The 27315-nt window shown below is 36.7% G+C and overlaps 1 protein-coding gene across 2 annotated transcripts in view; it reads right to left on the reverse strand.

The window, feature by feature from the left end:
- Positions 1 to 27315, reverse strand: part of LRRC28 (leucine rich repeat containing 28) — an 89542-nt gene that overhangs the window by 43153 nt on the left and 19074 nt on the right. For both annotated transcript variants that reach the window (XM_075159840.1, XM_075159839.1), the window contains exons 6-8: positions 12371 to 12577; positions 5903 to 6005; positions 2126 to 2301 (exon numbers count right to left, since the gene is read on the reverse strand). In XM_075159840.1, the coding sequence (XP_075015941.1) occupies positions 2126 to 2301; positions 5903 to 6005; positions 12371 to 12577 (486 nt within the window). The remainder of the gene's footprint in view (positions 1 to 2125; positions 2302 to 5902; positions 6006 to 12370; positions 12578 to 27315) is intronic.

Raw genomic sequence — 27315 nt, forward strand, 5'->3', positions numbered from 1 at the left:
GAAATACAATCCAGTCCAGCATAATTCTCACAGGTCCAACCAAAAAGACCACTCTAAAAAGATCAATACGTTCATAATCTCTTAAGTGTGCCCCCCACAGTTTACAAGATGCCATCATTTTCACCAGAAGGGACTCCAGGGTCATTTCATGGGAAAGAGCAATCATTTTCTCAGGCTTGGCCCAAGTCACATAGCGTTTTATAAATTAAAACCAACATGCTAATCTCCATTTAGAAACTGAGAGACAGCCAAGACAGGTGAATGAGTTTAGGTGCTGAGTAATCAAGACAAGATGCAGTACCTGACAAGTCAGTTTTGCGATATCACGCTAGTTTCAGCTTTCAAACACTGTAGGGTTTAACCCCATAGACAATGTACCACAACAGCCTCAATTGAGACGACAGGCACGACGAATAGAATGTTTGCGTCAGAAAGAAAAGGTCACATTCTGTAGCCAAGCAAAGACTGAGGAAAAGTAGTCCAATCGCCTGTGTCATACTTACCTAGCAGCCGCCAAGTATTTAACAGCACCCTTGAAACTGCAAATTTAGGCAGTGATAGATCAAATCTGCTACTTTAATCATACGTGCCACCTGCTTCCCCAGCACACCATTATCTTACACCTGTCTGAATTATGCGTTACTCCTGCCTCACTGAAATGTGGGTGTTGCCAGTGGTAGTGCACATAGTCTTTAATAATGTCACTCAGAATAAGATGGGGGGTGTGTGTGTATGTATACATAAATATATTAAAAGACTACATAGTACAGGGTATCAAACTAGAAGTAGGGAAGATAGTTAAAAAAATGTTTCACCATCTTTTTCAGGTTCCGCACCTTGGATGCAACTAGATATAATCCTCACAGCCTTGTATAAACCATCTACAAACCATTTCTTGTGCTGATTTTGCAATGCTATTTTGCTATTCCCGAACCAAACGTCACCAGCATCTTCAGGAACCACATTCAGAGTCATATTCCAGAAATTACTGTGCAAGTCACAACTGGGTGAGAAAAGTAGTTACTCATGATTTAAAAGATCTTGCACCTGATGTTCTCAAACTCCTTTTCAAAGACTAGAATTGTGCAAATCAAAATGAAACAGCATTCCTATTGTGTAATTTTGGTGCAGCTGATATCCTGATACTAAACAATTAAAAATCTGCCCTCTCCCCTCCATATGCAGAAATATAAAAAATACACAACTGCAAACTGGTCAATTAATATGTTCTCTATGTCAGTAAATACATTCTCCACAAAGCAGTGCCATTTCCTATGAACACAGGCTTGTGTGGTTATCCCACCACTCAACATGAAGTTTCTTCCCTGCAGCTTATTTGTTGCAGACCTCCTCGTACGCTTTTCCTGGCAAAGCAACAGTTCAACAGTTATGATTTACTCCAGTGGCCACGGTACAAGTGACCCCTTATCACAAACCCTCTAATCTTTCCATTGTAACTCTCTACCCTTCTGCTTTCTACTTTCACCTTTAAAGCTGACAAATTCCCAAGATGCTGTGAATAGGGCGAAGTCACAATACATCTAAATCTGACAAAATCTGAATCTGCAGGTTATCATCAGATCTTGCTATCTCATGTGATTGCATGATGCATAACCAGATGAGCCAAGGGCCACTTTAACAGCAAAGAGTCTGAACTGGGGCAGAACTAAAACAGCTCAGCTGTCACACTGTACAGAAATGGCCAAGGGCTGCTAGCATTTCCGTTGCCTTATGTATAACAAGTCTGCCAGTTTAGGAGTGTGCTGCCTGGCAAGAAGTTGCATTGTTGGCTGATGCATCTAATCTTGCCTCAGGAACTGTATTTCTCATCTCCTATTTCCATTAAACAGTTTCGCCTGCAAAAAGCGTCCTGCTTCATGCAAGTCCTCAAGAAAGAAGCCATTTGTAGGCACCACTCCATCCTAGAAATAGTCTTTGGATCTCTGTTTTTTGATATTGGACATTTTTGTTCTAATACAGCATTTCAAACATAATTTGATTAAATAAATCTTTTAAAATATTAATCCTTGCACAGCTCTTTGAAGAGCTATTTGAAATGTTCCTATCACTGCCAGAAAAGCATTTCCACTCTTTTTGTAATCTGAAGAATGCAGAAATTTCATACCTTTTAAAAACCTGTAGTAGGTGTTATAGAGGGTCCTCATAGCCAGTTCTTGCAAAGGCAGCACATGATCTGTTTCCGTCCCTATAGATTTCACCTCTGCTGGCAGGAACACAGTTAACTGGCCCGATGAAAAAGAGAGCAGTTTCACCTCTGAAACTTGAATTGGAGAACCACAACTAGAAGGACAGAAGACATTTAGAAAGTGGTTAGAAAAAAAATAATAAAAGTAACTTTATGGGGAGACCCAGATAATCAACCCAAAGTATGCCTGATACTGTCTTCAGTGCAGCACCCTTCAAGGATTCCTTGCTGAGTGCAATACACGTTGACACACGTTTTCTATATATCCCCACCTTCTGTGACGTGCCAGTCACGGAACGTCTGGAGGTCTTTACTTATCAAATAACATGCAAAAGATGGAGAAATGAGAACACAATCCCAAGGAGGTGAACCAAGTGCACTAATGTGTCCCTTACTTTGCCAACGCGCTAATCTGTTTTAGCCTCTGAATGCCATTGTTACTAAATATTTTACGCAGGGGAGCAGTTTCATACCTAACAGTTGGCTTCCTGTGTCTTCGATCCACCAGCTGAGAATTGTAATGGGTTTCTCGACTATAATATGTGAGGCAAACTACAACCACCTAAAAATACCATTTAAGTGCCACTGGGTGATTCTGTACTATACCTTTGCCCATCCACAGAGCTCCCTTGGAGGGTGCAGGGGGGTGAGTGAAGGAAAAATAAAAAGAACAGCCTAAACTGCAGTGGGAGGATCCCCTAGTAAGTCTACTAGCCTTGTTCTTCCCAAATCGTATCAGGAAAAGGAAAGTTATTTGGGGCCAAGGAGAGAAACTTAGCTTGTAGTAAAAATAATAACTCTTTACATGATCCCTGTTGCAAGCTATCATACCAAAGAGACACGCATAGGAAAATTCTACTAAGAGGTTGGGGAAGTCAAGAGGGGAATCGGAATTGTTTGTGACAACTTAACTTTGAAGCCAAAAGCAACTTGTTAGGGCCAGTCCTGACAAATGGAACAGAAACACAAATTTGTCAGCCTTCCCAGATATTGGACCTAAAACTGAGGTAACTACACTCGACCTTATCAGATGTGAAAGAAATCTCACAGTACTTCTATGATAACAAAGAATCTCATCTCCTCTGACTAAAGGAAAAACAGCCCAGAGAAACAAGCAAAAAAGAGCAGCATCAAACAGCAAATCAATAAGCCTCTTGTTAAATATTTAATACTTTCCCACAAACCATTAATGGAGTTAAAATATAATTGGGAATTCAGAGATCCAGTATTCCAACAATCCATTCCTCATCAATCCATACCCAATGAGTTAGCTATCACAACAAATAGATCTATAATGTTGTCTTTTCAAGCTGATTAACCCCTTACCAACCTAGCTAGAAGACACACCCATAAACTCACTACAGTTTCTGCAGTTCAGAGGTGGGCCGTTTGCTCCGCTTCACATAAAGGGTGAGGCTATTAATGCCTGACCACAACACTGAAAAACAAAGTAAACAAGAAAATAGACCATCAAGAGGAATAATCTAACAGATATACACCCTTAAATCAGGATGGATTGGAGAATGAATCTCAACCTATGAGTAATACTGGGTGCAACAACAAAGAATTAAAAAAAAACCCCCACACAAAATCCATGGAGGTTAAAAAGTGGAATAGAGAATGGTCTAACTAGCTGGAAAAAATGGAGCTGCAGAAGAACCCTGGTGAATAAATAACTGGGGAAAAAAAGCTGTGACCACTTATCAGCTGCCTTCAACAATACTGACAGATACCTAGCTGGAGACTATGAAATCCAATCTGCAAAAAATAAGATCAAAATTTATTTTGAGTGCTGAGATCATCACCTCTTACATAAAAGACTTTTTCAGTCAGTCTGACTGCAGGATTCCCAGACAGAGATTCATTACTTACACAATGCAATTTATATTCTATTTTCAGAAATCGAGCTTTATGTTAGTAACAGCAGCATGTCAGATTTTATTGTCTAGTGGATGACCAGACAGAGCACTAAAGCCTGGATCTTCAACTCTCGCCTGACCCATGAAAACTTTGCATTGGTTACTGATGCTTTCTTGGAAAGAACACAGAAATTCTTCACGTGACCATTATTACACGATTTTAACGTCACTCAGCACATTATCAAATAAAATGTTCGGTTTCTTAATAATATATATAAGTGCTCTTCCTATGTTGAAAATTTCCCTTAAAAATAATCTATGATGTTTCAAGATGGTTTCACAACATAAAGACAAATATCTGTTTGGTACACAAATATTATTTTGCTTACTAAAAATATTTTTTTTATTCTTTATTATTAAGGAAAAAAATTATTGTAATTTTTTTATTCCACAGAAGCATTACATGAATTAATTTCATCGCAATACTTGCGGCTTTTTTGGTTTCTTCTGTACTAGATTTATAATACTCTCCATCAGAGATACTAGCAGCTAGCCTCACGAGCCGCGTACATGTAATGACAGCAAAAAGAACCGGTAATATCTTCACAAAAGGCCAGTGCAAAGATAAAATTATTTTGACTGAGTATAAAATAAAGGACTTAAAACGTTAAAAAAAAATAAAGATATGGTTGTTTAAAATCACCTGAAATAGGCAGGACAGTTGGACCAAACTTGTTGGAACATTTCCTGCATTGCCACTAGTGTTTTTGGTCACGATCAATACAGTTCTATTATCTTTAGGGTCAATTTAATGTCTGTCTTACAATTTACAATCACTTCTGAAAGAACAAAGGCTAGAAATTATTTTTCCTGAAAAACAAATTAGTAGAAACTTGAGACTGCACACAGTTCAGCAAATTATAATCCAACTGCAAGTATTTAAATATCATATAACCAGCTGACATGGGAATATTAGAAAAACCTTAAAATGCCAAGACTCAGCATATTGCAGTAGAGTGCAGGCTGTAGAGAAAAAATTTATATTTAATGCAAGATTTGCTGAGAGCGAGCATACCAGAAATTTATAATTAGATGGTAATGGGGCAATCCTCTTCTGCTCAGTTTTACACCAGTAAGGCTCCATTCATCAGTGGTGCTGATGCTAATTTATGCTAGTGTCATTGCAGAAAGAATTAACCTAGTGTCCTAGACAGACCACTTTTTTCTCACATCCTAACCACAAACATGAGACAGCCTAGAATATTTTTAAAATGCACATTTAAAAATATACCTGTCAATCCATAATTCCTAAAAAAAGTTACTTATTTTAGTTAGTAGTACCAAGACCTACAAAAAGCTGATTCTGGGGTGTAAAATGAGTGAAGGAGCTGCACGTGACATTCCAAGATATGGCCCATAACTTACAGAAATGTGAGAACTTAAGAACAAGATAGATGCTATAACACATTAAAAGACATTTTGTTTGTTCTTTAGTTCCGGAAATTCTGTGAAGCCTACATTTTTGGCCAACCTTTAAATGCCACTAGGATTCAGCTTTAGGCCTTACATTATCCTTAAAAATTCGTTCAGAATAACTGCACTGTCTGTTACGGCTTAATACTAAAATATCAAAAGTCCGCAATTAACACAGAAGATTTATTACAAAAATAAAACAGAACTGGGAACTGCCATAATCCCCTCACAAAGTAACATCAGTTCTGAATCAATCACACACACACACAAAAAGAAAAAAATCAGTTGTATCATACAGGCAGATATTTGTGAGAAATTTTACAAGGAACAGGTATGCAAGACATCTGAATTAATTCATACCTACCCACTGCAACCAATCACTTTATTATACAAATAAGATGGGAGGCCTTTCAGATGAATATTGTTATCCACATAAACATATTGTAGCTCCCGGGAACGACCTAAATCTGGGTTTAGAAAACACGAAAAAAGTCAGAGGAAGAAGCGATGACATAGCAACAATTATAAGCAAAGCAATTCTCTTTAATTATAAATAAGCTAATCGGACTCAATGTAAGCAAACATAAATTAGTACTTCTCAGTTGTAAAATTTCAGCCAATCATTTTATTATGGATGAGCTGAAAAGCTGTTTAGCACTTAAAATCACTAAAACAAAACCAAACCTCTTTTCAGTGGCCCTGAAAATCCCATTATAAATAATTAAATTTTAACATTGACAAACTCTGAAGTCAGTTTGAAGAAGCAAAGGGACAACTGATTTCAAATCTACAGTGCATACTTCAAGTTCATCACATCAAACCTGCTTTCGTTAACTGGCCTCATGTCACTGAAATCACAGCTTTACTACCTTTGGTTAAGTGGTAAAGACAAACAAGAACATGGTCTGTCCCACTCCTTCTTTTCTCCAAGAAGAGATACTTGTTTGATTACATTAGCCATAACCAAATACAATCAGTAATCATTCAGAAACAAGTCTGTGTGATGCGGTAAATTACAGAACACAAGAAAATACACAAGCATTAAACTGCAGAATATTATACAAGAAAAGTTGTGGCTACAAGTAAATGATCAATAGATCTGAAGGTGTGCTTCTTACATTATTTCTGTTAAAATATTCATGGCTGGCAGTCAAAAGAAGCAAGAACAGCATGTTTAAGCAATACCTTCACGGACTAGAAATATATTAACGTAGTTCCAGATAGGAGCATATAGGTATGGAATAATTTTATTTTGTTTAGAAAATTAAAGTGAGAAAACAGAGCAAAATTAAAAGGGAAAATTTAGACTCCTAGGAAGAATTCTCAGAAACAAGAATTTTGCTTATCAACAAGATCTAGTCAGTGGTAAAACTGTCTGCTATCAGAGGAAGTGAAAAACATGCTCATGTGAGACATCTAAAAAGACAAACCAAACAGTGAACTAAAAAGAACAGTCTAAAAGAGTTTTGAACTGGCAAGAAAGCTGACATGTAGGATCATCTGGGCAGCCCATTTCATCTGTAGCTTCTATGCTGTTTGAGATACTGGGTTAGGAAGAGACATATGCGTTTAATACAAAGCACAAACCAAGCGAACAATGTTTGAAAGCCTCTGCCTGGGAGGGGATAGCTGCAACCCAGACAAACTGCATTATGAAAAAATAATAAAAAATCTGTATGCCTCAACTTCTTAAACTTTTATGAGTATGTTATAGAAACTAAGCAAGATAAACAAGCATTTGGCTGAATCAGCCACATTGCAAGACAATACTAATATCAACTAATTCTGACTTCCCATCTTTATCAACTGTCAATTACCTTGGTTGGCATAGAAATTAGCATAGCTTCTGTCCCTTTTGTAATTGTGGCCAAGAACAGAATAAAAATTAAAACAATTTCCATGATATTTCTATTTGGAATAATGATCTCTTATCATTCCCTACTATGACAATAGGTAATACAATCCCTTCTTTATTATTGAATAGTTTTATTGTATACAAGAGCTCCGGACACCGCTTAGTGCAGATAAAGCAAACTATATTTTGAGTGTTCCCCCCCAAAGGTTTGGCCATCTTAAGATATACTGAATGTCTTCAGCTGTCACCCACTTGAATGGCGGCTGTAAGCACCAGAAACCTTAAAAGCTGACGCTGAGGAGGAGCTTCAGAAGGTGTCACATTATCAAATCTTTGATATAAAGAACAAGTGATGATTCCAACAAAAAATGAATAGATTCCTTTTCTGAAATCAAAATGTTAACATAGAAAAACTGAGGTTTGTTTTTTTTTCTTTTAATACAGGCCCTTGCCCTGCAACAGTCTATGGAGGCTTCAGGGTCCATAATCTGGGTTTTGTTCAAACCGGAGTCACTGGACATCAGGGGACACGTTCAATCATCACACACTTCTTTGACCCTGTCCCAAAGACATTCTAGTTCGCAGAGCTATCTGCTGCATCCATTGACTGCCCTGCCCCAAGAAGCAAGTACAAATATCTCTGCTGACTGATGGGCACTGCTGTGAGATGCTGCTGTGCCTCGTTATGAGCTAACACCTCAAAAAGATTATTTATTTTGGCTCAGCATTGCAGGGCTGAAAATAGTTTAGTAAAGTTCTGGGATATTTTTAGGTGAAACAAAAACATTGTTATCCTACAATGAATAAAAATACTGCAATACTAAGGCACTGTAACACCATAAAATATTGTAAGGCTGGAAAAGAATCAGCCAATAAAATTTAAAGCAGATAGCACGTGCATGGCACACCTAACGCTGAGAGAATCTTGCCTCATGTTGCAGAAGGGAATTATACCAAGGAGAGTAGAAAACTATGGGTTGCTGGGGTAGCTTGAATGTGCTACTGTTTAACTTATTAATTTAGAGAATGGAAGAAAATTTTTAAGAGGCTCATCTTGCTCGTTTCTACACAGATGTATGCAAATGGGCTGAAAATCAGGCAAGTCAAAAAAAGCCCTAAAGCTGTTCTTTTCATATGCATTGAGGGGGGAGTTAGGCTGCATCTCATCTCTTCCCTCTGTCTTTATCTTATGCTATGTTTAGATACTAAGTTCTGAGTTCACTGCATTTCCTAGGTAATTAAAGCAAATTTTTGGATGTTAGACAAAATATCTCAGTAGGAAAAATTCAATACCCAAAGCCAAATAGCCTGTAACTATAAATGTTCCTTTGATATAGTTTCTTTGCATTAAATAACCAAGCATCTTCTATTCCCCAAAGATTTTTTCCAGTTTTAAACACTATCCATAAAGTTTAAATTTAAATAAATCATCACTTTAAAAAGCTCTTTGTATCCCATCCACATTAATTTTTATGTCTTATATCAGTCAACAAATATTGTTAAAAGTTCTCTAAAAAACACGCTTCTGAAGAACTTTGTAAAATAAGGAAACTGTCCATCTATGAAAAGGCTAAAGCTACAAAGAAGGTTTTCATGTGGCTTTTGCAAGCCCTGTACTGTGTCTAAAACATTTCCACTTTCCTCCTTCCAGGCTCCCAGATCAAAGACCTTTCTCCCAGAAATGACCAAATGCCATGAGTCCTGAACAAACCCCAATTCTAATTTTTTTTTTCCCTCCCCCTCCCCCCCTTTTTTTTTTTTAACCTCAGGGCCCTGGCATATGCATTCCACATGGCTGAAGATGGAACAAAAGCTCTTGTGTGTCTGCACTGATGCTCTTTTAACCATACTGTGAGGGCAAGGACACAAAAGCAGCATATACTGAGGTAGAATAAGACCTTTGTTTACTGTGTACTGATAATTACTAGACCCATTTTCTAAACAAAAAGTGCACATAAACCCTCATTAAAGTGATATAATACTGAATATTTGCTGTCATAACTTCCCTTGTACTGCCAGTACACTTGAGAATTTATGGCCTATTTTAATTATATTTGTACTTTACTACATAAATAATTTTTTTTTTTTTGCAATGTCATCAGATTCAAATTTCTGCATGCAACGGAATTTGTTTTCAGGCATTGGAACATTTGCTAACGGTAAAATTTTAAAGTTAAATTTCTATCAAAGGATAATTTATATTGTAATAGATTGATATAAAATGATCAGTAGTTCCATATGCCATTCAAGAACAGAATTCCTAAGACCATTTATTAGGGCAGCATGAAAGCTACCCTGACAATTACAGGGCTATCCAGGATGCAGTTTCCAATTCAACTTACACACACAATTTGTTTGTTTGTTTTTTTGTTTTAAGTAAATTTATTAGGAAGGCCCAAAGGCTCAGATCCTTGCAGTCTTGTTTCTTTGAATATAAACTGGAATAGTCAACAGCTGAAAAATAATATTTTTTTAAAAATACTAGCATATCCAAGAATTAAGTGTATTCTGCAGAACAAATGACTAATTCATTGTTTACCCATCTGCTCGTTTATGTACTAGTTCTGAAAGTCAGAGAGTGGCATCAGGTATTTTTATTGTATTTTGTAAAATTGATTAAGAGTGTTATACTTTTTTTTTTTCTTAAGACACATGTGCTTGCGAACTTAAAAGAATGTACAGGACAAAAAACTACATAGTACCTATCCAGGAGTGCTGTGTAAGTACTGTGCTACTTACTGCTGGAATAAATCTTACACCTATCAATCTAGGAACAGGAAAATGCAGATTTCCATTACACTTAACAAGAGGCTCTACTGGCAGCTGCAAGGGATGTACTTAGATGAGGAAGAATGGATTCTTTGGCATAGTAGCCCACCATAGTCAACCACCATATGAAATAAATAAAGTAAATCACACTTTAAAAAGCATTAAGCAATATGTTCCAAACATATTTCTTCTAACATGGACACGTCTAATAAAAAAAGAGAAAAAAAACCATTCTGTCAGGAGATGAATAAAATGTCTGCTTTTCAACTCAACTCCCCAGTTGAAAAAGATCGTTTGACAATTCTTGCTTGAATATCACTTGTAGATATTTCTACAGTATCTTTCACTGTTATTTAACATCCTTCTTCAGTCATTAACTAGTAAAGTGAAGTTGGATGTAAGAATACACACACAAAAAATTAGCCAACTTGTGCAGCTAGCAGAAATAATGCTACAAGTATGCCTTAACTTCAGTAATACTCCAAGAAAAGTATTTTCCCATACAACAAAAGATAGATTTAACCTTTTTGCTTTTCAATGCACTAAGTCTCTCTTCTACTTTATTTCATCACATCCTGACCACTCTGAAGCCTTCTGATTCTTCAGAGGAAGGATTAAACATTTACATTTATACTGTGGTGCTTTTCCTCTGAACTCTAGAATTTATGATTCAGTTTCATATCCACAGATAGCAAATTATCTCCAAATGTTCACTAGTGAGTCACTATTAAGAACTACTGAACAAGGTCAATAGACAGTCTTTGATGTTTCCCGTTATTTTAAAAGTTCCTTTTGAATGTTTTGAATTTGAGTCTAAAAATAAAGAAAAAAGAAGGTGTGTCATTATATTAGAGATTTATTTCCTCCTTTTGAACTTAAAACACTTCAGCAGATCTATGGCTCATCCAGGTCATAGCTCACTCACAGATAAGCTACTAGCGCAAAAACTTTTACCCTTTAATATTTCACATCCCATGTTACTGAACAGCATCTTATTTTTGCAAAATTAAAAAGATTCAACTTCCTGTCTCATGAAATGGAGTTAGAAATATTTGCTAAAATAGGGGAAGTTACTTTGCTTGTTTTAGTACTGTGGAATCTGAATGATGCATCCTGGAACTCGTTTTCTCATTTACATAATGACATATGTTGGGAGATAACTAAAACACTATGTCTGGAGACATTATTTGCACTTACTTTCCAGTAATATAAACTAAGGTGCTAAGAAAATCAGAAAGATCATAAACTTCTTTAAAGACTAAATTGCTAGTACTGAAAAAGTTAAGTTAAACCTATACAATGTAATTAATTTAGAAATTATCTTATTTTTAGCCACCTCAATTTTCAGCTTCTTTTCAATGTGATTATCATAACTTCATCTGCACCTAATTAACACCAAACTCTGTATTCTAGAAAAACTATTAATGGCTATTCAAATGACGTGACAGATCTGAGTGTGTGTCTGTATTTCAGCAGAGATTAGCCCGTGGCAGGGCTAAAAAGTAACAAATATGGGGAAGAGGACTAGCTTTTCACAAATAGAATATACAGTCTGCACTTACTGACCACACAACTACTTCCCACAACAAACCACCACACACTGGCTGCACCTCCTACTCTTGAAGACCTGCTTCGACACTTCCAAACTTCGAAAGGTTGAGAGAAAGGCAGATAAATTCTTTCCTGTGCTACTACTGTGGAATTTTTGATGGATGCCTACACACAGCACAAACTAAACCTTCATTAGATTATGCAATACTGACATTCCTAATGATGCAGAATAATTTCTGTGGAGTTACTGGGATTCCACAGCAAGTTTTAAACCCTAGCTGAAGAATCTTAGTTAAATCATCAGATCCAGCAACAGATCATTACCCAAAGTGGTGGAACTCAGATTACATAGTACTATATTTAAACACAACATCATTTAAACTTTTTCCCCCCTCAGTTAGCTAAAAATAAAGCAAATTCGATAGCTGACCTATTGCTTTAAAACAGCATGAAACCTTAACCTGCATTTTTTTTTGCTTATTAACCTATTTTCCAACAATAGGATCACTGTAACAACTCCATAAACAGAGTCTGTAGGGACCACCAAAGAAAATAACTTGTTGCGCCCTTTTTTTTTTTTTTCTTTTTGGGACCGAAAGTTTGTTTTCCTGTCTATTTTCTGACCCACCCCCCAGCCCAATGACAGTGGTGACTCACCAAGTGGCAAAAATGCAAGGCGGTTTCCAGCCATGGAGAGCTCATTGAGGCTTGGTAGTTGGCACAGGTGGCGGGGAACGTACCACAGGTGGTTTCGGTCTGCAGTCAAGTACTGCAGCGAAAGGCACATATGCAGCCTTTCAGGTAACGTTATCAAACGATTGGTTGAAATGTCCAGTGTTTGCAGCTCCCTCAGGTCTCCAACCTCTACAATCCAAACAGGCGGCATTGAGAATTATTAATAAAACTATTTTCAGAAACAAGACCACAAAAAAAACCTCACATAAATCGAAAACAAAGGTCATCAGTTAGCTGTTTTTCTCTTAAGATACTGTTCTATCAATCCGTGTTCAGAACTGATACTAATAATCTCCATCATCTTCATATTTCAAATCTTTTTGATGAGGAACAGTTATCAGTTAGGCAGCATGTTTAAATATGAGATCTCTCAAGATAGAGCATTTCTGAATTGTGACAATTACTACTGTCAAAAATATCAAGCAGTTATCTGGTCCTACATCAGAAGTAGGAAAAGAAAAAAAAAAACCACAAAACCAAAACACATAACATAGCTTGCTGTTATTGAGGGTGTTTTGCATGACCCCAAACTCATGCAAATTCAAATTAATTTTCTTTTAAAACATTTGAGGATGCAATGCTTATATCCACCTTACTTAAGATACTCTTGCAATGCGACTTACAAATACATGCATGCACTTCTTGCTTAGTGACAGTCTTTCACCAAGCATGCTTAGGAACAACAGCTCTGTCTTCATAATACCATTCAAAAGACCTAGTTTAAATTAGAAAAGAAATTTCTTAATAAGCTGTAAGTTACATTGTTATGTTGTATTGTAGGAAGATACTACAGTAAGTTCTAACCTATAGTTGCAATACTTACAGCTTCTAGGGATTTTCTTTTTTAACATTTTAAGAATTTTAAAAGTACATTTTGTGTTTTAAAAGTATTGTATAATTTTTTAATGTAGGTAACAAATAAAGTTCTTAAAAGTTTGCAAGACGCGATCACACAAGTAGCCTCACTTGTGCAACAAAGTGATTTTCCTTGCGTCTGGCCTGTGGGACCAGGATGCACTTCTCTTAAGGACTGACTGACAAATGTATTAAGCAGCTCCACAGGTTACCTCATGTTTATTTAGTTATTCTTTTACAGTTACTTTAAAAATTGGATAATTCTATAAATTACTTTTCCCAAACATGGGGAAACTGTAAACAGTTTTGCTTTGTTTTTAAATACTTTACAGCAATGGAACCAGCTCATGAAGTACTTGGTGCCCCCAATTCTTACTGCAGTTCTCAGCATCTTGCAGAACCAAATGTACTTTGCTCTCGGCTGAATGAAACCAGCTCTTGCATCTGATAGCTGCTAAAACAAGATTCACTAGAATTTTCTACACTGAAAACACCAGACGATCTACACAATCCACAATCTGCACAATTTACAGCTCTATCACCCAGATTTTTTTAAAAAGATATAAATAGGGTAACACTGTTTAAGTTAAAGCTAAACAGAACCTGTTGTGCCCTTAAGCTCTCTCTGTAGCAGGAGCTAGAAAATTCGCTATTCCCTGAGCTCTGAGGTGGCACCTTGCATACTATACCCAAAGAAAACAACACACTAGGTTAATTTCAAGCTGTCTTTTACACAATGGGAAAAAGAAATGGCAAATCTGAAGTTGACCTTGCTATAAATGTTACTTTCAAGACTGAAAACATGAAAAGGAAAAAAGGGAAGTAATAATTCAGTATTAGAGATTTTCACAAAAGTACTAATTAATCAAAATGTGTGTGCATTTAAAAGGAGTTTCTGCCCACTGCAAACAATCCCAGCATTAACTATAATAAAGAATCAACAATATAGTATATGCATCCTTTTAGACAGAAGCAACTGCTATACACAGATGACCACATTCTTCAAACCTCCTAGTTTTGATGTCAACAGGAATCATAAGTTTTATTTTAAAAGTTGGGGGTTTTTTACTACAAGATTGAAAATGAATGGCAAAAGCAAAATAATCACTACTAAATAGCAAAAGACTACTGTGCAAAAGAACTGCAGTAGAACTCACTTTTAAGCAGTTTTATATTCATCACAAACAAAGCCATACGCATGAAAACAGTGACAGGAAAAGAGCCACCTACATTCAGCCAAACCACTGACCACATGCAGTCAATAATAGGCCTAGCTATTTTCATGCACTAACCTTTTTCTCTGCCACTAAAAACAGTTTTCTAATTCAGTTTAGGTCCAAAATCCCATAAGTGTTATGGTTGGCAAAGCTGGCAGAGTTTCAAAGGCATTGCTAGAATGATATGTTTCAAATCTAAGAGGAAATAAAAGTATTCTCACTTTATCCTTCATCCAAAAAACACATACTTGCCCAAAACTTCATCCTTTCTACCTTAATCTTCCAATGCATACCAGATGTAAACATCCACTTTCAACATACAGTGCCATATGTTAAAGAAACACCCACCAACCCATGATGAAGTTAAAAAGTAAACCAAACAACTTAAAGTGCCATCAGATTAAAGATACAACCCCCAAACTCCCCACCATAGTGTTGAAAGCTCATTTTGAAGAACATGCTCAGGCATTTACTAATGACACTAAATTAGTTTCAATCTCATTAAAGCAAAGGAAAACAATAAAGAGGAATAACACAAAATATAAACAGTGCATTAATAAGTTTTTCAAGCTTTTAGTTACTAAATACTATTATCCATCCTTTAAAAATCTTGCAACATAAATACTGAAGGATTCCTTGGCTAACAAACATAGTGAAAGACTGACTTACAAATCCCTCTCTTGCTATCACCTCATCAAGCACTAAGACACATATGTGAGGTGGACTTCGGAAATTTCAGGCAGACCCAGAAAAGAAAATAGCTATTTGCAAATAAAAAGAACTGACAAAGAAGGGACTTTTATTCAGAGATCCTGCCCCACCCCTAAGGATAAGATAGAGAAAAGCATCACCATTAAACCACATTGAGGAGTTCCAATTACATTTAAATGAAATTCATAAATGTGTAATTTAAAATCTGTATTAGCTCTAGGATTAACACTATCAAAATCAACATAGCAGAGCACTGAGCCCCATTTTGATATCAGAAGCCAGGAAAAAAAAAAATCCTCAGTAGCTTTGCTAAACCTCTAACTCAGAAAGACCCGAGTCCAAACGTGAAGTTCCTGTGCTGGTTCTTGGACCCAAGTGTTTCAGCCATATCCATCTGCACGCATTACTGCCTTCACATATAGCTGGGCAATTCTGTGGCTTGGCCATATGGTACAAATGTGTTCATGGTGTAGTACACACAAAGTGGCTGACAGACTGTAAATCCACACAATACCTTACTTCACAGAAACTTAAACGCAGGCTTATACCCAGAGTCCTGCCTACAGCCTTCTGAACGTAGTCTCAGTGACACAGATGTACACATAAATACTTCAGACTGTATTCTAAAACTGCCAGCGACTGAGTAATTAATTAATTTTTTTCATCCTTGATTCAGGAAGATTCAGAAGTGATTACTGTGGCTCCAAAAAGCAGCCTTTGCATTCACGGTAATAGCGTTCCCAGCCACTTGGAGAAAGGGACAAGTGAGCTGATGATGACACTGTCATCATACGCGTTTGGGTTTTCAAAAGAAAAACTGCCAAACAGGTTTGTCTCTCAACACAAAGAGAAAAGAAACATCAGCATACCTTTTTTTTTTCTTGAAAAAAGAAAGTGAAACCGTGAAAGGATTTCAGGAAATTTCCAAAATTATTGACCTTCTAACAAAACATTGTATAAACATACCTAGCATCAGGAAAAAAGACAAAAATCTATTTCTCATTCAGGTGGTTTAAATGCCAGTTTTTAAAATTAATTCCCATGGTTTTACATGAAGGAAAAAAAAACATCTGGAAGAAAGCGGCCTATACAACATATAATAATTGCCAAAGGCAATTCAAACTTCCTTGGCCTTCTTGGGGTACAGGCCTCACCAGCTGCATAACTCAAAAATAACTTAACAGTTTTCTTTACATTTCAAGAGCAATCTCACCTTTCCCTGTTGGGCCATAACCCAAAATTTCATCCAAAGATATATGAAACACATACACAATTGGATTTGAGTGTATGGAAGGCATGGATTTACTTTAAATCAAACGCTATCTGAGTCTTTCCACCCAAGTAAAGGAAAAAAGGGGACAGGAAAGGGCTACAGACCTACCTGCATGAGAATGCACCTCAAAGCAGGATATTAAGAGAAAGCAGAGAACCTACAAGGAATGGAAAAAGGGACTGATCAGAAAAGAGAGCTGGCACTTAGAGGTCAAGCTGCAGAAGTTAAATGAAAACTGCCAGGAGGCCAGGAAAATGGGAACTCACAGACAAACAAAAGGTTTCTCAACAAGAAATAAAGAGCAAGAAATGAAGAACGGGTGTCAACAAGGAGTAGAAATTAGCAGGACAGACCAAATATTAAATTAGCTTTTTGCATCATTTTTTCCTGTAAGAATAATCCTGTGTATGAGGACAGAGACAGAATACCTCATGGGAACAAGGACAAAGCACTGAAAATTACCACATCCATTACTAAAATGAAATGAGGCTGCTTAAAAAATTTCCATCCCAGAACACTGAAAAAATGGGTTATATATCAAAATTGCAAGTTCAGGCACGAGGATTCTCAATGAATAAGATATTTTCTGGGATAGTAGCCTAGGGTTGGAGAAGAAATGCAGAACCTGTGTTCAGAAAAGCCCTGTTAACGTGAACTCAGCGCTCTTCATTATCTTATAACAGCTGTTCTAAGGGGAAAGAGCAACCAAGAGTAACCAATGACTGGAACATAAATAGAAGACAGAATGAAAATGCAACCCAGATCTTTCCAAATGTAAATCATGTTATACTGACTTATCTTCCTTTGATGAAACTTCTTGGTTAATGGTAACACATGAGTATTACATCTCATGGCAAATTATTGGGATGGAGAAAACATTACTAGTGGAGGTGTTCCTCCAGGGTCTACTTTGTTTAGAATTTCCATTTTCTACCTTGATAAAAAAAATATACTAGGTTTTGGTATGCTGCTGACACACGCATTTAAAGTACTGCTAATATGATAGAGAACCAAATTATCATACAGGAAGAAAAGCAAGAACTTTTAGGCTTAAATGATTGAAAAGGAATGAAAAATAACAGAAAATAAGCATGATAAGAAGGTGCTGCAAGTCAGGCCTCTGCTCGAAACAATGAAGGAAGAGAAGGACTGGCTACTGGTTCACCACCTAGGGATAACGAGCCATCAGTGGAAGTAACTAATGCAACTTCTATATATAGCCAGCAGTGTATTAGGAGCAAGAAAGTATGTTAATATACCTTTGTATTGTAGGCAATAATGATGATCTTGCTATTACCATACAAATATTTACATCTACCACACTGCTACCAAAGGGTTCTAACACAGAGGCAATCCTCTCTCTTGCCTGCCATCCACTCTGCAACGCCAGCAGCAGCATAACCAAGACTGCAGCATTCTGTACTAAAAATCTTTGCTATATACCATGGAGTAATGTTTGCCAGCTTGTGGTACCCAGAGGGACATAATCTTACGAATCCTTACAGAATCAAGCGCTGTGATGACTGGCTGCAATTGTGAAGCACTGGACTTCATACTCAGTGATCCCTCTCTATCCTAGGGTCTAAAAAGAAAGTTGGTTGCTTCAGTAAAGGAATAGAAGGTGGTAAAAGTGGCTACCATACTTCACCCTTGAAATGATGTTTTAATCCACTTCCATGAACCTGAGTACAAGATGTATTTTCCTACTAGACCTGTAAAACCATGCAACAGTAAGTAAAAGGTGTTTGAAGTCTTTCGTACTTACAAAGCTTATTACCTGTCCCATTAGAAAAAAATGCAAGTCTCTATACATGCCTGTGAATTTGAATTATGGTACCATTATCTGTTTAAAACTGTAATGGACAGGAAATATAAGTTTAAAACACTAAGAGCTTGATGGAAAAGATATCCTTCAGATCTGCTCTGGGATGTCTCAGGAGGACTTAAATAGATTTTAAGATGGTTAAAACAAATTAAATCGTCTATTATATATTACATTACATTTACTGTCCTACCATGCAGCTCACATTTCATAGCCTATAAAAATTAAATTTTCTAGCACAAATTGGCACTTATGATAGACCTGTGCCATCTTCAAACAAGGAAGTTCTACCATAATCGAAAATTGGCATCATTAGGTTTAAGGACAAAGAAAGGAGGAGGCAAATTGAATCACATTTACATTTTGACACTGCTGTATGCAGATCTATTACTGTATTGTTAGTGAGAGAGCTTGAAAAACGTTCTGTTTCTCAAGCCTGACCGTCCTGAAGATGTTTTTTTCCTTGTATTTTTCCCATATAGGCTAATGTTTAATCAATATTTTAAGGGGGGGAAAAAAAAAGAGGGACTGGAAGAGACATTGTGATACTGCAGCAACTATTTTATGAATAACCTGTTTTTAAATAAGGTGCTGAATGGGAGCTCAAACCCATAAAAATTCTATGAAAAAGAGCCTCTATCTATTACTTTTAAAGCAATACTTATGGGTGCATTTCCCTGCAAACAGGGTTTTCTGGGACAGGATTGTCTTTGTGAATGAACAAAGTCTTGTAAATAACACCTCAAAGATGTTCCCAATTCTCAGTTTCACCTACTTCAGCCATAAACTATATTGACTCTTCTCCAAAACATTTAAGCAGCAGACAAAATCCAAAACCAAGTGAAAAATACATACTTCTACTGAACATACCCAAATAAAATCTTTTTTTCTCTACCTTGCTAAATGTCACACACAAATTTAGTACCAAACCTTATTTATTTTGTACCATCATTCACAAGCAAAGGTGAGAAAAGTGGCTTTCTAAAGTCCAATCTTGCTAAGCAGTAATTTTAGTTCAGCTAAAAGTGGCTGAAAACAGACATCAGGCATGAGGTCTCATTAAGTCAAACTCTTCTAAAGGTCAGTGGTTCCCCATCTTTTACCATAATTAAGCTTCAATTAACAAAATTGGCAGCCTTCTGTATTTCATGGGTCCAGCACTCTCTGCTTTCCTCAGCATCAGCACTGAAGCACCAGATAGAGAGTACAGATCCAGAGTGATTAGGTTGTGCTCCATATTTCTCGTCAATGCAGGTTTGGAATTCCATTTTCTTCCATAATTTGATGGTCTCAATGAGAACAGTTAGAAAAAAACATGATAAAAACACCAGAAATTAACATACATGAGAAAAGTGCAAAAGGTGGGTAAAAGGGCAAAAGGGATAGGGAGGGAAAAAATTGTTTATGCACAAAGGTAACTCAAGGCCATGAAATGATCAGGTTTGCTGTTTGTTTGGTTTGGTTCTGTTTTTTTTTGTTTGTTTGGTCTGTCTTTTGGGGTTTGTTTTTTTAGAAGACAACCTATCCTTTAATTTTGTTCTATGGTACTCTAACTAGTACTTCACTGCCCCACAGCAAGGGACTATTGCTACACAAATAAGTAATAGATGTGAAATTAATATATTAATATTATTCTACCGTTTTATTAAATGATATCCCAAATTTTGGCTAGAGGAGCCAAAATGAAGTGTGAAGAGACAGAATGGTACTTTGTCAATTGTATTGCATGAAAAATTATTCTAGCACCTTACAGAAAAGTATCTTATTTAGGAAGCGATGTATTTTTGCTGTTGTCTTTCCTTTGAGGAGCAGCTGTTTTCCTTTTTCTGGGTGTTCCTGGGTGGTATGAACATAAACAATTGTGACATGAATAAACCATGAGACCTGTTATGTTTCTATTGTTTTGTTTATGTCTTACCATCTTTACTCCTGCACATCATCTACAATTCACTGTGCACTAGTATCACTACATGGAAGGGGGGGGGAAGCCTTCCAGAAAAGCTTTGTGCATAAAATAAAGAGTTAATAATTTGAACTCAAGGTGCCAGCCAGCTAGAGATGGCTACTTAAGTACCTTGCTTTGATTAAGTACAACAAACCAGTAATTGCCTAAAATTAAGGCAAACAAAATGAGCATCCTAAGGAGAGATTAAGGATAGCTTGGGAAGCCACAGACACGGGGCCAGTCCTGGCTATAAATTCTAGGACAGCTTTTTCCTTTCTTCTTCTTCAAAGGAAAAACTTCAGATCAACACAACGGACTGGTCTCTCTGACAGATTAGTAGCTCCTAACCCGTTCCCACACTAGTGTCTAAATAATCCAAGCAAAGACCTATCTGTTGTGACTGTTGCTATCAACTGTTTCCAACCAACTGGAAACAGACATCTTTCTTGCTTTTCTTGAGGTTAGTGGGGTTCTTTTTTTCCTTCCTCTCCAAGAAGTAACTAAATGCATAACAAAGGCAATAGGTGCAGGTTAGATTTTCATTTTTCAGTGGAAAAGTATTACGCTATATCAAGCAAAGTTATGCTCACTTATCTTACTATTGGGAGATACCAAAGAACCTCCCTTCCTAGAAGGTAAACTCTGTCTCCGTTACAAAAAAATGCAACTATAAATTTGAGTGGGATGAGGGAAAGGAAAAGAATCAAAGGAAGATCTTTAGTTTGGCACCATGCTTACAGCAGTGGAGTCACCATATTTGTTTTTCAAGGAATGTTAATGGATGGGATTGTATTCACTGAAGTCCTGTGAAAATAAGAGTTCTTCCAGGCCACTGGAAGTTACTACAAATTGCAACAGCAATTACAGGGGAGGTACTGGCTAACCATTCACAGTAAATATTCCCACTATAATAGAGGTGCATCTTTCTCAAATGAAAACTATGGACCAGATGTCCTTTTCTAGCAGCAGTAACGGGAGCTTCTCTGGCTCCTCCTCGCTTGCCCAGCTCATCTGTGCTGAGCAGTGCCTATGCGGCCACCCACCAGGTTGGCTAATTGTCCAGTTGAGAAGGGTAGGCAGGAGCTACTATAATGATGTGGTTACTACTGAGAAAATGGTATGAACCAACTACTAACAGTTCCTAACTAAGATTACCACCAAAAAAGATGACATCTGACTTCAAACAACACTAGCAATGTCCTGATTTTCAAAATGCTGAGAGCAACTGCAAGCCTTATCTTAATCAGTGGAAGATACTGCTGTTTAGTGGTTCAAATCAGCACAAAGTAGACAAGTAAGGCTTGCAGTTATACTCCAAACCCCCCACTCAGTCATTCCGAATTGCATTCCTTTAGCAACACAAATAAGTAGTTTTAGTCCATAAAGCTCTCAAACATTAATTACCAACTGGAGTATACTTGCAGTTACTCGGTATCAAAACCTTCCATAAAGAATGACAATTCAATGCAGATTAGGACAATCCCAAATTAAACAGGGGTCTTTATTTTAAATACCATTGCAATAAAATTAAGGTAACTGAAATACAGGTATCAAACTCTGTGTCTGTGACATGAACCACAGGAAAGTTAATCGCACATAATACCTCCAGTTCTACACATTCTCTTTAAAGGCTTTTTCCATTTAGATTTAGTGTCAGCAAATGATGCATTTTATTTTGCCTCAATTTATTTAATAGACTAGTTGAGTAAAAACAAGGATGTCAATAACAAGTAGTATTTTAACTCTGTCACAATGGTATGTATAAAAGAAAATTATATTTGGCCAGCAAGGTCAAAATGGAAATCGATACATTATAAAATCCTTCTATTGAACAGTACTAACAATTTGTGTTTGTTCACTTTCAAAGACTGAATGACTTTGTTCTCCAAGCTTCCCTGAGCACTCAAGTTCTACTAGTAAATTGCATTTGCTTAATGCACAAGTAAAATCAACTACCCGTTAATACAGCTAATCACTGTACGTAAGTTACAGAGAGCTTCGGGAAAGAAAAAAAAACCAAGGGAACCAAAAAGACAAAAGTATATTCATAGATAACTTTATAAATAAAGGCTTAAGAGTTTAAGGGGAAAACAAGTTAACTTTTAACACCCAACCCTAAAAATTACAAAAACTAAGCTTCAAGAGCTAATTTTTTCCTGTCACAAATGTTAATTTGGTGCAGCAAGAAAGAATCTCAAAAATTTCAAATTAGTAAGAGGTTTTACGTGAAAAATTAGTAGCAAATTATTCCAGTTTAGTTAACAGGTAACTTTCTTCTGAAAACTAGATAGCTGAATAGGCTCTATGAACTAACAACAACCGAATTTCATGAACAAGTTTGCAGCCATGTGCTGTCGTAGCAGATACACACTGTTTAACTTTTACCAACCTTGTTATAGTGGTGAAGGGTACAAGGAACTGCAGTTTTCACCATTTATTTATTTATTTAAAAACGATGTCAGTAAAGGCAGTAAGCATGGACATAATCCTCCTGAAAAGCTGATTTTGCTTGTATGGCTTACTTCATCTTTGCTTAGGACCCTCCTGAAATAAGTCAGTGCAGCAAAGCAAAGTTAGAGCCCTTTGGCAGTACAGCATACTGAAACCAGTAAGGCATTTCTAATGTAAACCTGGAATTTGCAAAGCAGTTACTGCTACCATTTCCTTTTTCACACATTTACAAACCGATGAAAAATTTCAGAGAAAAAAGACCCGCAGTTTAATATCTGTTCAAAGCTGAGGTTCTTTGAAAGCCTGACTAAACACTATTGAACAGATTGTATGTATTAAAGAAGTTTTCATACTACAGAAACACAAACACCATTTCTATATGAAACACATCTTTCTCAACACACATCCAACTCTCCACCTTGGAGGTTGAGTCTCAGCCTTCTCAGTACACATCTGTCTTCACCCATGTGAACAGCTATTGGCAAATGTTTATGAGAGAGGTCCTGAGCATCTTAAAACTCCCTTTAAGTTCAGTTTTAGTTTTGGGTAACAGTTCTAAAAGAAAGACTTTTACAAGTATTTTAAAGAGCATCTGTTCTGAGGTTTCAGAAGTGAACTTCATATCTATCACATGTGTCTTGAACTAGGCAATCAGCAAAGTCATATCTTTACTATTGGAATCATCAGCAGAAGAATTCAGTGCTGACAGATGAGTTACAAACCAACTTTTTCTGAAATTCCTTTACTTAGGAAGCTAGTCTGGTATTACGCACTGTATGATCACTCAAGTTCAGGTTAACTTCTCAGAATATGTTAACTTTCAATAAGTGATGATTTTTGTAAGAACAGTCAAAGGGAAGAGACTTACTACAAGTCCCATATTCTTCCTCTCATAAAGTAAAGACAGGCTAATACACGCATTGCGCAAGAAGGAGAATCCGCCTCATGACAGCCCCAAGGTATGTTGCTCAGAACGTGACTGTTGCCAGCCATAACATGGAAAAACCCTTGTATCAAATTCCAAAGAAGAGGCTTTGCTGTGCTCTCAGTAGAGAATTCAACACGTTGAGGGAAGAAGTTCCAAAAAGAGGGGAATGACACCTTAAAAAAAAAGTTACAGTAACTTACGTGAATTTTATTTTAATGTAGCTTTTTTCCTATGTAAGAATAAAGTTTCCTTTCTGGGTTAATTTTTTTTTTTTAAAAAGCACAAAAGCAAACAAAAAACCCTTATACAATATCTTAACATAGATCCAAGCATTCTATTGTAATAAACACATTCATTTTCAACAGTACTGAAGACAGTTGTAGAGCAAATCAGCCAGACAAGCAATGAAGCATCATACCTTCTCAGTTACGAAGATTATCAGAGATGCCACCAAGAATTTGGGGGCGGGAGGGGATTTGCCAGAGCTATAAATGAAGTAATGATCTGTAGAGCTTTAGAGCCCATGCAGATAATACATAAAATTAAAGCAACTATGAATGTTAGTTTTTATAGTCTTTATGGATTTTCAGATACATTTATATAACTAACACCTTCAAACACTCAGAGCAAGGCTACAACACAGAATTACATACCTACAAAATTAAATTCCTGGTAGTCTGCTTTTCTACATCTTAGATTCAACTCCACACAAAAAGCAACCAAAGACCCTCTACTTCTTCCTCTCCTCTGCTGTGCAATCAATAAACTCACATAAAACAAACACCACAAATGGAATAATTACTGAATTCAAACACGACTGTGGCCACTTCCAGAGTTATTTTTTTCTGTGGTATATAACTGTGTCACAATGAGTCCTCTCCATAAATCTCAAACCCAAGTTTTCAAACAATCAAAACATAAAAACCAAATAATTCTATTTGACCTTCATTATTTAGGTCTGTGTGCCAGGTCTAATCAGTTCTCACAAGCACATTTCACTTTTTAAAAACAGACTGTAGACATACATTTTTCAAACTAAAAGGAACAGAATACATTGTTTTGATGCTACAGCCTGAAGCCCTTTATCTGAGTTTTATCAAAGTATACTCTATCACTGATCAAAGCAGCAATGACAACTTAATGTTCTTTAAAGTTATATATTGCTGCATAAACTTCCCACTTCTGTCTTGTGGCCTCCAGCTCAGCATGTCATTGGGAGTATATTCAAAGGTCAAGAGACTTTCTTTCAGAAGCCCTCTGTTCCCAAGTGGCAGCTCTAATGATTGCAGGAGTGGATAGTAGAGTGGGGTAGATTAATTCCATCAGGGCTCTGTTCTCATATACCCTAGAAAATTCAGGTTGTCATTTCTTCTGTCAGATGTTTGAAAGACTACTTTGTACATTACTGCATGAACTATTTGTATGTGGTAGTAGCATTTCCATGCTGCCCTATTACTGATTTCATTATCATCTAAAGACCTCTTCTCATTCTAGTATTAAAATCAGTATTTCATTTTAAATTTCCTTCCATTTAATATTTTGCATATGCCATGTGACTGACTGACTTTAAGCAAAGTTTGGAAGTTGCTTGGACATACGAGACAAAAAAAAATTTTTTTTAATCTGTATTTTAACAATTTACTGAGAAATGTCAAATTGAGTTTACCAGAAAAATATTACGCAATTTTACGTTTAATGAAAAGTGTTGAAATGATTTATACTTAAGACTTCTTATTTAATAAAAAGGCATAAGAACATGCAACATAACTACCATGCTTCTACAGTTACATTTAAGATCTCAGACATCTCCATAAAGTTTTAAGCTTCAGATGAATGCTTGTCACGATTACTTAAAGCACTCTCAACATCTTCAGAATTCCTGTCCACCCCCCACAGACAAGATGAAAACCCCTGGAGAAACAAGGCTTACACTGACTTGAGAAATCAAGGGCTGCCGAACAGAAGCATGAGCCAGGATTCAAGAGGCAGTACCAATTCCCTTAACAATAGAGAATCCAGTTAAATCTGCTCCCATACTCCCAGGAATGCGCGAATCGTCCAAGTGCCTCAACATTAGAAGCAGCACTCGAACTCCTTTATCTTGGCACAACTCCTTTACTTCCTACCTAAAAGCCCTTGAGGGGGACGGCTACCAGGGGGAAAGCCCATGGCCCAGAGCTTAGAAAACATACGTGTTCCTGCAAAGATTTTGCTTTTCACAAGTGCAAAGCCAGAAGCACAACAGGCTTGAGAGCACCACTGGTAATAATTAGGTTGGCTCTTCTCTCCTCCGTCCTGATTTCACCTACACCTCACCAGGTTTCTTACTAACTCCTTTTCAGAGAAGGAAAGAAAGAGTAGGGGGAGAAAAAAGAAGTATGGGGCTGGTGAGGCCAGATTCTGCAAGTTTGATGCATGATGACTTTCACAAGGATCTCACATGGAAGGGTAGGGAAGAAATGGCAACATTGGCCCATTCTCAGAAACTAGTTTCAAAGCACTAAAAACATAGATATCTGGGGTTTTGACGCTTCAGAGGAAATAAAAAATGAAAATAAAAAATTGGGCAACAGCAGGTCACAGCAGCCTTACACTGACATATTCTTACCCTCTAAAATCATGTTCATTCTACCAGGAATGCAATATAATAAAAAAGTGTTTTAGTGATTAGAACTCACGTGGTGTCATTCTGACAGACGTCTCCTTCCAGACTTGTGGTGCCACCTTAACTTTCACTAAGATGCTGTGGCCAGTAAGAATTATCACATAAAAAGGGAACCTTTACAAATCAATCTCTGCCCAGATCATATGAAGAATTCAAGTGAAATTAACATGGTCTGAAACACTGATGTACAGCACCCTACTCTCAGACACTCTTGGATCTATTAACGAACTTGGTAATTACATGAGCACACTGTTCATGTTTCAAATACAGTCAATCCTCAACCAGGCAGAGATTTTTCAAATTAAAGCATCGCCAAAACCAAAGTAAGGACCTAAGAAAAAGTGTGATTGATCTAAAATCATTATCGTCTTGCTAAATACATAAGAAAGAAGAAAAAAATTGAAAGCAGTAAAGTTAAGTTACAATTTTGAGCGACTTTTAAATATCGTAAAACTAGTATTAGAAAACTCAAACACTTGGTCATTAGGCTTTTGCTTCAATAGGATTTTAGCCTTCAATTTATTGACATGAAACTTCAATGCCAGTTTCACTTGGTATCACTTTTCCAGATACGTAATCACCACAGAAGTTGTTTTAAGTTTTATGTTTTATAAAATTCCAGCTACTTGGAAATATGATGCACTGAGCCATATCACATTCTTTTTTTAACTAAAAACATGCTCATTAAAATAGATTAATTTCCAAATACTTTTTCCAGTGATTGCGCTAAATTACAATAGCGATTTTTAAGATGGAATTTTCTAGTCCAAAAAGCCTAGTATACAAAGCAATATTTTAATACGTAATTTAAATGTTACAATGAAAAACATTGATGGCTTCTTCCAACTGTTTCCTATTAGTTTTCAGATTAATGAATTACAACACATACATACTTAGCACATGCATTTTTGAGAACCTGCTGTGCAACACCATGAGGAATACCACAGGCCATTGTTGAAAGAGATAGTTTTGTCGGTTTTTTTGTTTCTTAACGTCATTT

This window comes from Calonectris borealis, chromosome 11, assembly GCF_964195595.1.
Source record: "Calonectris borealis chromosome 11, bCalBor7.hap1.2, whole genome shotgun sequence".
NCBI classification, from domain to species: domain Eukaryota; kingdom Metazoa; phylum Chordata; class Aves; order Procellariiformes; family Procellariidae; genus Calonectris; species Calonectris borealis.